We start from the raw sequence: 18414 nt of genomic DNA, 5'->3' as shown, positions 1-18414 counted from the left end.
ATTGCATTTACACCTTTAAAATGCATTTCTTATTAATATGTTCACCTAAAGATTATTGTAAAACCATTTATACTATTTTTCTTATTCCATTTTGCTTTCTTCAGACAAATCCATAACTCGTGTATTTTATTTGTGTATTTTCTGTGCTAATCTTTTTTTTTTACCGCTACATACCTTAAAATAGTTGCAGATCTCTTTCTAAGTGTTATCTCTTTCAGGGTTCAAGCCACAACTTCTTTATATAATGTTTTCTGAACAAGGTACATGAGTCAGATTGATACAAATAAGTTAAATTCATAAACTACAATAACTGGGTACATATGTATGACTAAACCAAAAGAGAAAAAATTATATGAATTCATACAAAATTTAATATCTCCCCTCACTAATTACTACACACATAGCTAATTGTATTAAATGCCAATGGTAAATGTAGGTGCTTCCATCAGGGTAGAAGCAATATGAAAAAAGATAATATGCAAAATATCCACTTTTTCACAGAGCATCGGTTTCTCAGTCAATATGATTCTACCTGCATTTCCTGTGAGATTCGGGGAGGGTGAAGAAAATACCAAATATAATGTTGCTGGGTTTTAGGAAGGCAGCCCTTTTGCTGTTAAGTCCCAATAACCGGCAAATGGAATTCTTCCTCTCCCGAGTATAGCAACTTCTTCGAACAAATTACGCTTTTTAATATTTGGATCAAGTCTCCATCATTAGCTACCAGTAGATACAATGGACACTAATTCCCAATTTTGCTCCATGTTATCCATGCTGGCTGGAAATCAAGGAAGCCCAACATATTTAGAGAGCATTGGGTAGTGTCGTGGTCTGTGGGAATATTCTTGAGAACAGAAGGAGAAGCCACAGCTAGGGCAATGGTCAGATAATGAGATATTTTAGTCTAGCGAAGGAAGGGGAATATGGAAAGCATGTGAAGAAATCTTCCCGTTTTCTGGAAAGTAAAGGTATGAGAGAGAGACTATGTTGAAAGGCTGACAGATAGGAATCCTGATTTAACAGTTTTCTCAAATAATTTTTTCATACTGATAAAATTGCATTTATACAAAACCAAATATTGGAATTAGATTTAAAAAAGCAAAATATATTAAAACTTACCACAGAAGTAAGAGCCATCTGAAAACTATAGATTCGCGCAAGGCCAAAGTCAGCTAATTTTATTTGTCCACTGCTGGTGACTAGAATGTTTTGGGGCTTTAAATCACGGTGGACCACTCTGTGTGAATGTAGAAAATCAAGGCCTCGCAGCAGCTGAAACATCATATCCTAAGAGAAAATTTAATAAAAAGAAGCAAAAATGTTAAGATTTTGGAATACCACACATCAGAAAGTGAACCTATTTCAAAGCAATGGAATTAACTGGCAAATATACACAATAATATTATATGCACCCATACATTAATTTTAGAAAAGACTCACATATTATAACCATTAACAAATCCTGTGTGAAGATAAATTAATGTTCAGTCCCAATTTCCATATTTCATTTTATTGATTGGTTGAAAAATTATTTGAGAATGTTATGTAATGGTTAATAGTAATTTCTTCTTTTGTTTTTATGAAATTATATTTACTACGGTCATTTGACAAGATAAAAAACATTTTGCATTGGTTTCATTCCATGTTGAAAATTATGCATTACAATATATTGATATCTTCTAGTATCTTCTAGTTAATGTTGCCAGACTACTCATCAAAAGGGTTTTTCTTAATTTGGTTAAAGGCCAATATTTATACATGTTATTTTTACAAATCATCTTAGCAAATAATTTTGAGAGTAACTGATCCATATTTTATAAATACTATTAAAGGGCTGTATTACAATTTCAGTTTAGTAGGCTACATGAAAACAAAGGAGTGTAACACATTTAAATCATGGCTTAGCATGATGTATGAAGGTCTGTCTTCTAAATATTAGGACAACCAGAACTAAAGATTAATGGAGAAAATGCAAAATTATATGAATGAAACATGGAATTGTATATCATTCCTTTTCATCCTGATTCAAACAACATTCTATTGTATATTGGTGATTTGTTAACACAAAATAACATTGGCTGATTTAATGTTACAGTTCAGAGAACCCAACCTAGATGATCTCCCCAAACAATAATGTTTACTTAGTGAAGTTAAGTTTATATCTGAAAATGCATTTGTCGAATTATTCTGTTAATTATTGTTAACATTTAAGAGATGGCATATGTTGAATGCATTCTTCTTACTGGAAAAGAAAGACATGGTGATAGGGCCAAAATTCAGTTTTGCTTCCTAACAGCTGTTTATGGACATCACATAAATGCATCCACTTGTTTAACCTCAAGGACAATGTCTAGAGACACTAAACGCTACCAGCACACCTCCTGTCTCCAGTGGTCATTTCCTCTCTGGTTTAAGTTGCATGACAGCATGTGACAACAGATATTAATGGAGGCAATGCTGTGCCAATATCTCTCAAATTGCTTTGATGGCGGCTGCAGGCTGCCTGTTTGGCCACCCAGCCAAGACCTCACATGAAACATGGCAAGGGGCCCACAATTCTATTCACTAACAAGGCAGCTGGTCAGTGATTAGGAAGCTGAGATAATGCTCCAAAGGGGAACATGCTTTTGCAAGCAGCTTCAGGCTCAGGAGCTCAAATTTGCTCAAATGCAGCATTTGCGCTCTCCCTCTTTCCCCCCCCTCCTCAGATTATGGTGACTTGAACACCACCAAGGAACAATTTCTTAGCAGATCAGTATGATAAAATTGTAACAAGTAAACAAAGAACTGTCATCCTTAAAAAAATCAATTTCTTAAGACAAACCAAACAAAAAATTGAGCAGAACCTTTGAGTTAGGAAAATAGATTTGGATTCCAATTGCAAAGAAATTGAATATAACAGTGTAATACTGACTGGCAGCATAGCCTTTGCCTTTGAAATATTGCCTAGCTTCTCAGCCCAAGATAAACGCCACTTCAAAGGGTGCAAGGAGTTACGTTTTATCTATATATACTTTGCAAGGATTTTTTTGCCCTAATATTCTTCCAATGTCTTCTAATAAATGGAGCATGGATAAGCGCCTGCTCTTCTTTTTCCCTGTTTAATACCAACATGTAATAAATTGGGCGAGGGAACAAACACCAATGCCTTTCTTTCCCATGGATCTTTTTTCTTGGAAAGTATAAAAGAAGAGACATCATAGTGAAAGAAATGGAAAGAAGAATTCTCCTTCCATCCTTCTCAAAGAGTGGTAGACACTCAGTCTCTTTTATCTTCTAGATAACTGTATCTAGTTACAAGATCAGAATTCTTTTTTCTTTGCCTGCATTGACTAACAGTAGCCAGTCATGGTTATTAAAACATGAAAAACAAACTAGCAAATCAAGGAATTGTTGCAATTGGTGAGACATTAGGATATTACCCTTGTACAAATTACTCAGTGGAAAATGAATATGGAGGGTTAAAACAGATGCTGTAGTTTGGCAAACAGCTTTAAACAAACTGAAGTACCTCTACTACTACACCAGAGCCTAAGTAACCTTTCATTTACTCATGCCAATTAAAAATAAAAACAACCACCCACCAATCAGAGTCTACCACATGAAAGTATGCACTGTTGCAAAATGCCACTCCATGAATTGGAAGCAAATGGTATATTTAGAAAAGCAAATGAAAGGGGCCAGGCATCACTATCAAGAGTGCTGTTCTCTTTTGTGCCTCAGATACTAAACAGATTTACTCTGTGTGCCCTGCAAACTCATGAGCTTCTGCTTGGTGTAACACATTTCCATGCCATGTAAACCCTTCTTATGCACAGCCAGAAGAAAAGAGGTCTCTTTAGTACGTCTTTCCTGTGGCTAAGGAAAAGACAAGATAATGACTTTCCAGCCCATTGCACTCATATAATGTTCTCTTTAATCACTCAAGGGTCATCTTTATTATCTATACTGTTTGCTGTTAGCCGCCCTGAGTCCTTCGGGAGATAGGGCGGGATATAAATCCCATCAATAAATAAATAAATAAATATACTAGAGCAGGGCTTTTCAACCTTTTCACCCACTGTACCACTTTTAGGATATGGCAACATCCAAGTACCACCAGTCGCCTAGCAAGGTGTCAAAAACCTGATGACCAAAAAAAAAAGAAGGAAAAAAGTGATGAAGTACAGGTAGTCCTCGACTTACAACAGTTTGCTTAGTAACTGTTCGAAGTTAACAACGGCACTGAAAAGTGCCCCCCAAGCCACAGCCGAGCAAGACACCTGCCTGCCCACCCGGAGGCGCTCTTCCTCCTATACGAGGTTTTTATTGTTGTGAGCATTACTGTTGAGGATTGTCAGCAGGGGTGGGGTGGTGGGGTGTTTGTTTTTTATTCCTCCCATCTGCTGGATGGTTGCAGCAGGTTTTGGTCACTTCACATGACCCTGGGACACTGTGACTGTCATAAATATGAATCAGTTGCCAAGCATCTGAATGTAAATCACAAGACCCTGGAGATGCTGCAACATTCCAGCTGATCAGCGATTCTTCTGGGCTCAGAAGTGACAGGATCAGCGCCGAGCTCTAGCTGGAGACTGGCACTGATCCTGGCGCTTCCACTGAGCCCTGACAGCCCTGCAGCTTCAGCTATCTCTCACTCAGGCTTGTGGGGTGCTGCCACCAGTTCAGCTCATTCCCCTCCCCCGCTACCACTTTTCTAGGATGGTTGCATACCACCTGCCAGGTGCCAATATACCACAGGTGGTACCCGTACCACTGGTTGAAAAGCCCTGTGCTAGGGAACTATTTTTGATTTTGCAATTCACAATACAGCATGACCTCACTAACTATATTAGGGTTATCTTCAACACATTTACAATAGCAAAAATGAACAAAATAAATCCTAAGACTTAAGGCAAAAGTGTGAAAAGCACAGACCACATGTAGTTTCTTTCTGCTGCCTCTACAGCCTTTCCTGGGTGAGAGTGGAGATGGGGAATTTTAAAGCGCAAAATAGGTATTTGAAGGGCTCAAGGTATTCCTTTCACCCACTAACATCCTGAACCCCAAGCCAAGCCACTTCCTAGACTTCATTGCTTTTTGAGTACAACGCTGACATGTCACACCACACGCAGCTGGAAAATTAATAGAATTATGACTGGTTGAAGAAAGATTCAACAGATTGTTCTGAGAACTCATATTTTCATGAGTTGTAGGCTTCAATTTGCTAAGTAAGATTCAGCAATCCGGACAGTTTTTACATTCTTCTTTTTTTAAAGCAATTTTGTGTTCCCTGAAGACGAAACTGCCTAAAATATCTCTAGAAATGATTGCTACATATGTATAAGTGGGAAATAAGTCTAAATTCAAGGTGTTTTTTTAAAGAGAAAAGCTATGAAAATATTTTTTAATAAAACAGCTGTACATGTCCTTGGACACAATTACATTTTAGGAAATAAGTCCTGAAAAAGATAAAATATGGACAAGGATCGATCTGTCAACATTTCTAAATTCTGGCAGTTTTCAGTAGACTTTTATGGGAAATTATATATAAAAAAATTGTATTAATTTTTATATGAGGGAAACTTCTTTAACAAAGTGTTGATCCAGCTAGGTCAATGTCTTAATATGTAGATATTTCCTCAAAGACTCTAGTAATCTCTTACAAGCATAAAAATATGAAAACATACTGAGGTAGAATATTTCTTATTATATAGACGAAGGTAAGGTAAATATATAATATGAATCAGCATGGATTAGCTGCAATCAAACATTTAAGAGAGAAAGAGAGGAATGACAGAGGTTTGGAATGCCAAAAAATCTTCCCAGCTTTAGCTTTATATAGAGAATGCGGAGTGTGTGACAAGGACTTTTATCAGTACACTACAAAGTAGCACAAGAGTAACCATTTTATCTAGTCACATGTGAACTAATCCTGTTGGCTAGCAATTGCCTTTTGACCTTTTGTCCTTGGTTTTTTTTTTTAAAAAATTGACAGTTCTTATATGCTACTCTCTTCAGTTTAGCACTGAATGGAAACTAGTGGGGAATTATAATTCAGTTTCTACTTGTTCCATAGCTATGTCCCCAACTTGGGCTTTATAGAAATGTTGCATCTGTAGGAAGCACGAGGTTCAGGCATCAATATAAGCTCCTTCAATGCAAACAAGACTACTGGCTGCAGAACAACATTTGCATCTGCTTCCATTCCTCTCACCCAACTCTAGTCTGCAGTCAGTGTTCTGCATCTTGATATGTGGTTTGAGGGGGAGCCTTTTTCATGGATGCTGGGAACTGGTTTCATCATGGTGGTAACTGAGAAAAGAACACCCAAAGATAATAAAACACATATTTAGGGGAGGCTCGATTTCCCACAAGTCATTTCTTTCAAGATTTCCTGTTTCAGTCTGTGTTGTTTCTCATTGAGTGACAGACCTGCGCATGAAATACTCCGGTAATATGAAGCATATGCTCCTAACACACTGTTGTTTGCCTTTTAGCTTCAAAATTAGTCTTTCCAATTTAACTGCATGAAAGACATCTGTATACTTTCATTAGAGTCTTTTCATATATATATCCATTCTTTTACAACTGGTTTGGTTAAACTGTAGGATACAGAGTTGGGAGAAGTACAATCAGAATTCATCCTCCCCTCTCTTACCTTCTTGCTCCAGTTATCCGAGAGAAATATTTATTAAAGCTAACTTTTATACGTATATAAAATCTTTGCACCTATAGCATGTAGAAGCCTCTAATCTAGGAGTATGTAAGAATTGTAATTGTAAGAGAACAATCATGATTATAATGCTTGAAGTCCAGCTGTTGAAAGAAAAAGATCAGAGAATAACAATTTTGTGGGGAGATTGAGAATTGAATAAAGATCAGGTACAGAACCAGTCAAGAGTCAACAAGATAAAAGAGACCAATAAAGGGGAATATTTGTGGCTCAGGATTGAAATGAAGGGTCCTTGGTGTTCTCTGAGCTTGGTTGTTTTCTTGCAGATGTTTACCCAAACTAGGTAACACCATCAGTGCTAGTGTCCTGAGGATACTAGCACCAATGATGTTATCCTATTTGGGTAATGAAACATCTGCAAGAAAACAACCAAGCTCAGAGAGCACCAAGGACTCTTCAAATGCAAAAAAGAGTGCAGAAAAATAAGAGAATAAGGAGGAGTAATTTGAAGGACAAATAAAAAGAAAATGTGGCCCACGCTTATGTTTGAATTTACTTTAGGGAGATATTGGGGGGGGGAACAGTGTAAATGAGATTCCATTTCAACCAAAATAGTGGACTTTATGCTTTGTTTTAATTAAATCATATCTATCAAATCATGATCTCATTATAATATTTTATACTGCGGAAATGCTCTGCTGTATTAGTCTAGTATCGCTGATAGTGGGTTTAGTGATATATGGATATTATCATGACACAGAAGAAGGTATGTGATTAGGTTGTAAGCATTTCATTTGACTTGTAAAATATTCTGTTTAATTTTCACTGGCAGATTAACAATTTGATCAGCATAGTTGCTGATGCTTAATCATCCAGAGAGAGACATAATTCAATAGTTGAGCACACAGTGTGAGCTCCAGGGTCATTCTATCGTTTTCCACTGACAGCTGGTAGCAATAATACTAAGTTGGACAGACCAGTCACTGAACATGGTCTGAAGCACTTAGATAGTCCTCAATTTACAACCATAGTTGGTACCGTAAATTTCACTGCTCAATGACGCAATTGCTAAGCATGGCATCACATGAACGCACCCGATTTTATAATCTTTTTTGCCATTTTTGTTAAGTGAATCATTGTAGTTGTTAAATAAGATACAAGATCACAATTTGCAACCTTCTCTACCAGTTTTCCCATTGATTTTGCTTGTTGGCAGCCAGCTGGGAAATTTGTAAATGGCAATCACGTAATCCCAGGACCTTGCAACTATTATAAATATGAACAATTGCTTGGATTATGATCATATAACTGTGAGGATGCTGTGATAATCATCGTAATTTCAAATCATTACTAAATGAATGGCCATAAATCCAAGATTATCTGTAATTGTTTTTTCTCCAACTTTGTTTTCTTCAACCTAGTTCTGTAACTGACCGTTACTCAACCCTTAATCTTCCACACAAAATTGCTTTCTTCATACTTAGAGCTTGAAGTTATTTATGCCTTCAGCTAGATTTCAAACATGCTAACTACTGTTCGCTCACAATTATAACTCTTCTACATTAGAGACTTCTATGGATTTGCAAAAGTTCCTATACAGTCAAGGCATATTATTTCTGAAGTCAAATACAAGATTGTTTCCTAGCTATCTGTAGTCACAGCAACAATCAAAACCCTTCAAAACAAAATGTACTTGATATGTTAGTTGGGTCCAGGCATCATGATAATAATCGTTTTGCTCTTTGTTTTTCTTCTCTGATGCAGCTTTAAGTACTTTAGATGATTTTGCTTACCAACAGCTTTAACCATCAAATTCTAGTTAATGTTAACCACTGTTTGTTGAAAACAAGCCAACTGAGTTATGCAGTTGGCTTGCTTAAACAAATAAGGTTATTTGAAAACAGAAGGAAATATTATGAACACTTTCACATGACCAATGACAGAGAAGCAGAAAATCTGATTACATAAGACTAAAATATGGTGTAACATGATATGACACCTAAAACATTTAAAAGCTGATATGTATCTAAAAATAATAGAGTGATACCTCTACTGAAATTATTGTATGTCTTTAGTATGGATGTGCAGTAAGTAAATCCTTGAATGCTTTACCACATTAAAAATAATGAGATTTTTTTTCCTCACATCTTATTCTGCAAAAGTAGAAGAAAACCCAAAAATACATCCACTCCCCAAAGAAAGAGAGAGGACAGAATTTTTCCATTCTGAAGCAATGCCAGTTCAGAAGAATTTTAACTGGTGTTTTTTTTCCTCCTTAACTGCTTGATCTTTTAGGTTCTGCAATATTAGGCCCACCTTACTGAAGTGAAAATAATTTAATCGGCCAAATGTTTAAAGGATTAATCACCCAAACAGTACAGCTCTGTATTTCATTTAAGTTTCCATGCATTATTTTTTTGTTTGCAGTCAGCTATATTCTAACTCTAATAATGTGTGCCTTTGTCTGGGCTTCCCTCAGAAGTTAAAATCATTCTCAAAATGAAGGAAGTTCTATTTGGTTAGATTTGAAACTTAAAAGAACCAGAAAGTGGAATAACATGGTGATTATAGAACAAAGCAACAAAAAAGGGAGAAAGTATACATTTTTTTTAAAATTTAGGAAGAAACAAACATAAGAGAATTTGTTTGGATTTTTCCCTCCATTGATGTCATCACTATATTGATGTTGAAGGGTTAACCTCAAAGACTATTAGACTTCAGTGGGAAAGCTGTGAGTTAATGTAGATGCTTAGAAAAGAAGTACTTATAATCATCTCTTCCTCCTTTTTAACATATTTTCAAAGATTTCTGGAACAACTTGCATGGATATGAAAATTCAAATATATGCATACACATATCCTTGGGCACATTTCATCTCCACACATTTCACATTCTTACATGCATGTGCAATAAGATTCTTGAACATCTACTAAAACAATATATAGCATGGAAACCAGGTTAAATAACATAAAATTTATAACTTAGTATCTAACTTTTAATAAAACATCTATGCCATAGAGTTTCTAAATATTCTTCCTTGTGAATGCACTCTTAATATACAAGGGCTCTACAACATCTAGATTCAAAAGGGAAAATATGATTCGGAGCATATACAGATGTGCACATCCTGCCTGTGGCCAACTACTCAAAAAGCTGGGGGGGGGGAAACAAAGCTTCCTTTAAGAAGCAGCTAGCAAATATGAAGTGTACATCAATGTGTGCTCTGAATCACCTTTTCCTTTTTAAATCAGAATATGTTGAAAAAGTAATGCCACTAACAAAAAAAAAATCACAACTTTTTTTCTAACATTTAGTGACACAATCCCAGGGGACTCTCTTTCTTAAAAATTCTAGAATATTTTGCAGTTGTGATTTTCTCATCCCCACCAAGCAGTATACACTAATATAGAAAAAATGTATCAGTTAAGAGATAACAAAATCGTAGATAATCATATTAAAATCATATGGCAGTTGCTTATGCTGTCTCCACTGCTTCATCTGATTCAGCATTTTCATTTTACTGTAAATAGCAGCAAGCCTTTTAAACTATAGAAGGAAATGCCTCCAGAACCTGGAATCTTCATGCAAAACATGATCTTCACCACTGGGCTGTAGTTCCTTCCTTTTGGCAGTTAATAATAAACACTCTGGCTTTTCAAATATAATTTTTTTTTAGTATAAGCGCATGTGTCATGGCAATCTTCTCCTCTGGTTCCTTGTTCTTCATAACTGATGGATAAAATGCATGCACTACCAATTGCACTTGGTGAGAAACCCCAATTTGTCAACAACATGAATTGTAGTTTGATTAAATTTAATGATGATGATATTGGAAGGCACCTTGGAAGTCATCTAGTCCAACCCTGTTCAAGCAGGAAACCCTATACCATTTCAGACAAATGGCTGTCCAGTCTCTTCTTAAGAACTTCTATTGTTGGAGCATTCATAACTTCTGAAGGCAGGTTGTTCCACTGATCAATTGTTCTAACAGTCAGGAAGTTTCTCCTTAGTTCTAGGTTGCTTCTCTCCTTGATTAGTTTCCATCTGTTGCTTCTTGTCCTGCCTTTGGGTGCTTTGGAGAATAGCTTGACTCCCTCTTCTCTGTGGCAGCCCCTGAGATATTGAAACACTGCTATATCATGTCACTCCTCGTCCTTCTCTTCATTAAAGTAGACATACCTAATTCCAGCAACTGTTCCTTATATCCTTTTGTACGTAATTCTCTCTGTTCCTCTGTTTCTTCTTAATCAAGCTATGAAACTACAGCTGTTTAGCTATATCTAACTTGGTACATATTTCCTTAAAAAAGCTTTTTATTAAATATATGTTTCAACAATTTATACATTTAATAAAATGCTTATGTACAAACTCTTCTGCCTCCCTCCCCTTTTGATACCTTTATAGTTTCACTAGGAACACCAGGCTCTGGAACTTTATTCAAGTAAGTCGTCAAATCTTGATCAACATGTTCAAACACCAGTGTTAATTTTGTCTCTCGTTCAGTTCGGGATACTGTGCATACATCAAATAACCTAAGAAGGATGAAAAAGAAAAATGGGTAGGAATCATTAGAAGAATAATGTATCTTTTTACTACAAATGAAGCTTATAAAGAAAAAAAACCTGGTCATCTCAAAGACCAATTGAGGTAATTTATGTTTCAAGATAAGGCTTAAATTTGGATCTTTCCTATTTTTATTGTTTAAGACCACAAAGAATACAGAAATATGAATCAGGAATTAGATTAATACATATTAATTACAAATAATCCTACATTACCATAATCAAGCCCCCGATTTCATTCATAAATCATGACAGTCATAAAGTGGGTCACCACATGACCATGTCTGATTTTACCACCTTTTTGAGGCAGTTGTTGTGAATGTGGAGGTCATAAAACAAATACTGCAGTCATTAAGCAAGACCATTGTTTGCAAAGGTACAATTTTTGCCAGAAACTGAAAGTAAATACTGGTTTCCAGCAAAAGCATCATAAATTGCAGTCACATGATTGTGAGGTGCAGTAAATGGTCATAAATGTGGGTTGGTTACCAAGCACTCAAAATGTGACCACAGGTAAGCCCATGACCATGGGAGAGGCCTTGATATCGGAAGTTCAAATCCAGGTCATAAGCCGATTTTCGGAGTCTGTCATAACTTCAAACAATCATTAAGTAACCGTTTGCAAGTTAAGAACTATCTATATTCATTTTCAAATCATCATAGCCTGGCAATCATTATCTACAGAAAATTAATATGCCACCTACTCAAGCAACTCTAACAGCATGCAATTAAAACATCAAATCTCAAATAATAAAAAATAAGAGAAAATATGACATTTATTGCTCTTAAGTTACAATCTTTTTAACCAAACATTTGCTTAAAAAAGAACCATAGTTACTAAGTAAGTGATCTTTAAAAGTAATAGGGTGGGAGCTGACCTAACCGCAGGGAGTATATTGTTCCAGGGAGCAGAGGTTACAGCTGAGGTTTTTATAAGCTATGAACGTGAACATGGACCAAATTATGTATATGCATATGCATGTAATGTGTGCATACAAGAAAGTATTTTCAGTAGTGACTACAATGTCGTAAGGAAGGAAAATAGCAGCAAGTGTAAATTTGGCCTACATGACAAATGTAATTCATAATCCTGAAGTGTTCTTCTCTCCAGGGCTCAAGAATGTTTTAACAAGAGAATTTTAACCCTAACTTTTCCCAAAAGACCTTGAGTAGGGCACAGACATTTCTATAATTATTAAAAATCAAATGCTTGTTTTACAAGGTACTGCTGCTACGCGGCACTCAGGATTCGACCCGCAAACTGCCGATCTTCTGATCGACAAGCTCAGCGTCCTAACCCATATGTAGTCCTAGCCTAATAACTGGGAACAAAATTTCTCTCAGTAAGCAATGTGATAATAAGTGCAATGTTGGCTTCTTAACAATGACAGTTTTGGCAATCCCTGATTACCAGTAACTGAATCACCGTGGGTCATTAAGTGAGTGTGATTCTGATTCTGTGATTCTGATTTCCTTATAGTTTCACCACTGACTTTGCTTGTAGGATGCAGTTGGGGAAGGGCTGAGAAAAGGAAGGAAAAAGGGGGAGAGGGAAACTGCAGAGCTGGGGATTCACTTTTACAACATAGAAGCTGCTTGTGGGATTAAGCTATCTGCAAGATTATTCTGGAAATGAACACCATAGGAAAGAAGCGGCTAAGAAATAGCCCAGATAGCATTTGATAGTGTAAAAGAATGATGGGGGAAGCAATAAGACAAGACTGGAAAACAAAAAATGGTATACTTTCTACTACATCAGGAGGCTCACAGAGTTATAAGTACTCCCTTACTTAAGAATATGTCTGCTACCTTAAGAAAAGAAGGTCTGCTTCCTCCCCCTAAGAGGCCCGAATAAAGACAAGGTTCATCTCCCTCTATGTTAACCATCAAGGCCCAAACTCCCAACAATTACAAGGCACAGAGGCAAATAAAAAGAAAATCCACTCGATAACCATGCTGTAGGGACTATTACTTCCATTTTTCACTCATCTCCCCATAGAACATTCCTCAAGAAATCTGGAACATTATCATGCTACCTTTTAGCCAATCTGGACAAAGATCGACAACATTTTTCTTGAAGAAATGGCTTCTTCCTTGCTAGACTCTATTAATTACATTTTTCCCACTACTTTTCTTTTTTTTAAAAAACATATTTTTATTACAAGTTTTTTTCTTAATATAAAATACAAATAAAAATAAAGACCATGGGGGAAAAGGGTATAGAAGAGATAGAAAGGGGTAGAAATTTTTAAAAAATACCAGTGGCTTTCAACTTTTTTCAGTAAGATACAAAATGAAATTATAATATAGTATGTCACCTCTCCTGTGGGAGCTGTATTGGTTGATGATTTGCTTCCAGGTGCAAATCAAGGTGCTGGTTGCCACCTTTCATGGCCTGGGACCAGGTTATCTGAGGGACCGTCTCTTGCCGGTCACACTCACCCGACTCACTAGAACGAGGAGGCAAAGAATGTTGTGGGTACATCTGGCAGGACCCAAAAGAGGTCCACAGTGCTCCCTCCCTCTGGTACATTATCCCTCCAGAAATTAGGCTGGCCCCCTCTCTGACGCTATTTCCCAAGATCCTGAACATGTGAGTAGGCAGCTATATAAATGATCTAAAATAAAATAAATAAAAATATAACTATTTAATTATACTAAATAGTAACTACTAGCCATTTCCATAGCAATAACCCACCTAACTGTCAAAGCCCAAAGTCAAACTTGGGTTTCCAAATAACCACAAAACAATTTACATTCTTGGCTCTAATTATTGCAGTCAACTTCACCATCTCTGCCAGTTCTATTATCCATACAACCATTCCTCCGTTGTAGAAGTTAATGCTTCTTTCAATTTCTGGGTATATAGAATTATTGCAACCGTCAACATGTATAGCAACAAAGTTTCATTTTTTTCTATGTCTAATAGTATAGTCCTAACAAACAGGTTTAAGGTGTCCATTCTAAGTCCATTTTTAAACTTTTTTAAATTAAACCATGGGTCTGTATCCACTACCTTGTCACATTTAAATTTAATAAATACTAAATTTAATAATAATAAATACATGTCCACCAGATATGATAAAAAGTACCCTACTTACACTGGCATTTCCAACAAATATTTGAAACACTCTTATATGTCTCTGAAGGTTTATCTATTGCTATAGAAATGGCTAGTAGTTATCACAGGTACATCATTTTATAGAATGCCCACTATTTTTCTGATGGTAAGTCATAAATACTGACTTTACCAAAAGTGAAAGAGGCTGGAAGATCCTTGCATTGTTGTAGTGATTTCTCTGTCTTAAAAACATTCACTAATATTCCTCATCTTTTTTTATTTCAAGAGTATGTCTCTGTGGATCACCGGAAATACTTTAGAAATATTTTATAGTGTATATTATCTATATAGTTAAGAAAAAATATTATTATTTATGAAGCAGCAAAAAATGTACATTTAAAAATTGGTGGTAACTGCTTCATTGTAATGAAGACAGTCAAAGTTTGTTACAGTCTGCTCTGATTATCAAATCATCAGCTTCTGGTAAAGATGGCCAACTGACGACACGCCCAGGGAGAAATTCCCTCAGGCTCCCTGAAGGATTTCTCTCCAGATTGTCAATTTTTCAAGTTATTAACAGAAGGAACCAGCATTCCTTTAGTTTATACAACTCTCCTGGATTAGGGAGAGTCCTAGAATCATCCCACAAAATCCTCTAGTACAGGGGTAGGCAACCTCGGCTCTTTTATGACTCATGGACTTCAACTCCCAGAATTCCTGACTGTGCACTAATTTTTAAATGATTTACAAAAAAATTACTCTTTGACTAAAGAGGGAGTTAAGAAGATGGAGGAGCAAATTATCAGAGAGGTATTTGAAAAAATAAATAAATAAAAACCTACCAGTTTATAGGCTAGCTATGTTCCAAAGATGCTAAATACTACTCAAACTACTTTATATATGCAATTATGTGCAGAAAACTCCCAAACCACTGAGGCAATTTCACAAGTAGCTGACAATGCAAAGGACTCAATTGCAATTTTGGAATATAAACCTGACACAAATCTTCATTAGATGGTTTAAATATAAACCTCACAACACAATTGAAAGAAAAGTTCCAAGAAAATTTGCAACTTTCAAGACGAGAAGTCTGGGACTTTTTCTTCATGAATACTAGCAAGGTTGGGAAATCCTTGAGTAATATGGAAGTTTATAATTACTTGATAGACATTCCAGATAACAAAAATATTTTATTTTATGAAGAAAAGCTGGAAAAAGTGACTTAAACTTAATGAGTTAATTGGAATTAGGATGTATTTTTATCAGTATGATATATGTAATTGAAAGAAAGTTTTAATGTAAAGTGGGGTTGAAAATGCATTTCTTTTATATATATATATATATATATATATATATGTATATATACATATATATATACATATACATACATATACATACATACATACATACATACATACATATATATATATATATATATATATATATATATATAATGGTTAAGTAATTCCTAAAGCTTGTAAAATATTATTGAAAGTTTATTTGGAAGTATCTAAGTTAAGAGGAAGTTAAAAACATGTATTAGTTTAAAGAAAAGTTTAGAGTCTTAAAATGGATGTATACAAGATGAATAATTAGAGGATACCTTACGAGTAATTTAAATTTAATGAGTTAATTGGAACTGGAATTTTATTGCTCTGTTGTATGTAACTGAAACAATATTTTAATGTAGATTGTGTTTTGTTTTTGTTTATAAAACGACTTTGAAAATGGTCCTTCATATATAATTTTTGAGTAATTTTTAAAGCTTGTAAAATATTACTGAAAGTTAATTTTAAAGTATGTTTGTTAAGAGGAAGTCAAAAAACATGTATTAGATTTAGATTAGATTTAGATTTATTAGTATTAGAACTTATTGATGTTAGAAATGTTTTTAAAGAAACATCTAGTGTTTTAAAATAGATGGGAAAAAGTATCTAAAAGTATCTAAAGTTAAAGAATCTGAAAGAATATAGTGAATTTTGTTCATATAAATGGGGATAGTTTGTAAAGTGCAAGTAGAAATATATATTATTTCTGCAAGGAAGAAAAAGCAGAGACGGTTAAATTAATTGCTTTATTCAAAGAGAATATATTTAATTATGTTTTTTATTTGGAAATCGCTTCTGGAGTTTGTGCTTGTGATGGAAAAAATGAAAACTGGTTTTGCTGATTAGATAGACTTGTTGTTATAGAAATGGCTAGTATAAATGTGTAAAAGTAAAAAAATGAGGTTATGTTATCTTCTATTATGCTAAAACGAGTCGAAAGTCAATGCCTTTTTTTCTTTTCCCCCCCTTTACCTTCCATTTCCTTTTCCCCCCCTTCCTTCTTCCTTCCCCTACTGGTCCTAGGCATGTCCTTATTTGAACTGACCAGGTAGGTGGGCATAATTATTATTTCACATTAGCCCACAGCATGTTGAATGACTTTATGAAGTCAATGGAACAAGCAACAACTCTTAATGTAGATCAGTTTAACTTACCAAAACCAGTGCCATAAAAAACAGAATAGAAACGCAAGTTAAGATAGGCAAGAAAATGGTAAGCGAGCACCTGTCCAGCCTAGACGAGTTCAAATCAGCAGGACCAGATGGATTATTTATTTATTTTATTTTATTTTTATTCCATTTATATCCCGCCCTTCTCCGAAGACTCAGGGCGGCTTACAAGCTTAGCAGTAGCCTTCATTCTATGTATATGCCTGCTTATTAGGGCTTTCACACAAACCCCAAGCGGCATTATTACAAAGTCAGCTTAATTGCCCCCAACAATCTGGGTCCTCATTTTACCTACCTCGGAAGGATGGAAGGCTGAGTCAACCTTGAGCCTGGTTCTCAAGGAACTGGCAGACGTGATCTCAGAACCACTGAACTATATTTTTCAAAGATCCTGGAGCACTGGGGAACTACCAGAGGACTGGAAGAGAGCTGATGTAGTTCCCATATTCAAAAAAGGGAAAAAAACAGATCCAGAAAACTACAGACCTATCAGCCTGACCTCAATACCTGGGAAGATTCTGGAAAAGATAATCAAACAACAAATCAGCGAACACCTTGATGCGAACAAAGTTATCACTAAAAGCCAACATGGGTTTGTCAAAAACAGATCGTGCCAGACAAACCTTATTGCATTCTTTGACCAAGTGACAAAACTACTGGACCAGAGGAATGCTGTAGATTTAATTTACTTGGATTTCAGTAAGGCATTTGATAAAGTAGATCACAACCTACTACTTGATAAGATAGAAAAATGTGGGTTAGATAGCATCACCACCAGATGGATTCGTAGCTGGCTGACAGGCCATACTCAGCATGTGGCCCTCAATGGAACTGCATCTACATGGAAGGAAGTGTGTAGTGGGGTGCCCCAAGGCTCTGTTCTGGGCCCAGTGCTCTTCAACATCTTCATCAACGATTTGGATGAGGGGATAGATGGGGAACTCATCAAATTTGCAGATGACACCAAGCTGGCAGGAATAGCCAATACTTCAGAAGATAGGCTTAAGATAAAGGAGGATCTGGACAGACTCGAACACTGGGCACTATCTAACAAAATGAAATTCAATTGTGAAAAAAGTAAGGTTCTGCATTTAGGCAGGAAAAATCAAATGCACAGGTATAGTATAGGTGGTACCTTGCTCGATAGTAGTAACTGTGAGAGGGATCTTGGAGTCCTAGTGGACAAGCACTTAAATATGAGCCAGCAGTGTGCTGCAGCTGCCAAAAAAGCCAACACAGTGCTAGGCTGCATTAACAGAGGAATAGAAACAAGATCACGTGAAGTACTAATACCACTTTACAATGCCTTGGTAAGGCCACACCTGGAATACTGCATCCAGTTTTGGTCACCACGATGTAAAAAAGATGTCGAGACTCTAGAAAGAGTACAGAGAAGAGCAACAAAGATGATTAGGGGGCTGGAGGCTAAAACATATAGGGAACGGTTGCTGGAATTGGGTATGTGTAGTTTAATGAAGAGAAGGGTGAGGGGTGACATGATAGCAGTGTTCCAATATCTCAGGGGCCGCCACAAAGAAGAGGGAGCCAAGCTATTCTCCAAAGCACCTGAAAACAGGACAAGAAGCAACGGATGGAAACTAGTCAAGGAGAGAAGCAACCTAGAACTAAGGAGAAACTT

General features: G+C 36.0%; 1 protein-coding gene across 4 annotated transcripts in view; it reads right to left on the bottom strand.

The window, feature by feature from the left end:
• CDK6 (cyclin dependent kinase 6) overlaps nucleotides 1–18414 on the bottom strand; it is a 128538-nt gene that overhangs the window by 77273 nt on the left and 32851 nt on the right. For all 4 annotated transcript variants that reach the window (XR_014028488.1, XR_014028489.1, XM_081343858.1 and 1 more), the window contains exons 3-4: nucleotides 11052–11187; nucleotides 1120–1287 (exon numbers count right to left, since the gene is read on the bottom strand). Coding sequence is in view for 2 of the 4 variants with exons in the window: in XM_081343858.1 (XP_081199984.1) it covers nucleotides 1120–1287; nucleotides 11052–11187 (304 nt within the window). In the remaining 2 variants the exon portion in view is untranslated. The remainder of the gene's footprint in view (nucleotides 1–1119; nucleotides 1288–11051; nucleotides 11188–18414) is intronic.

This window comes from Vipera berus, assembly GCF_964194415.1.
Source record: "Vipera berus genome assembly, chromosome: Z".
NCBI classification, from domain to species: Eukaryota; Metazoa; Chordata; class Lepidosauria; order Squamata; family Viperidae; genus Vipera; species Vipera berus.
The sequence above is the reverse complement of the archived record's forward strand: the minus strand, read 5'-3'. Positions and strand labels throughout refer to the sequence as shown.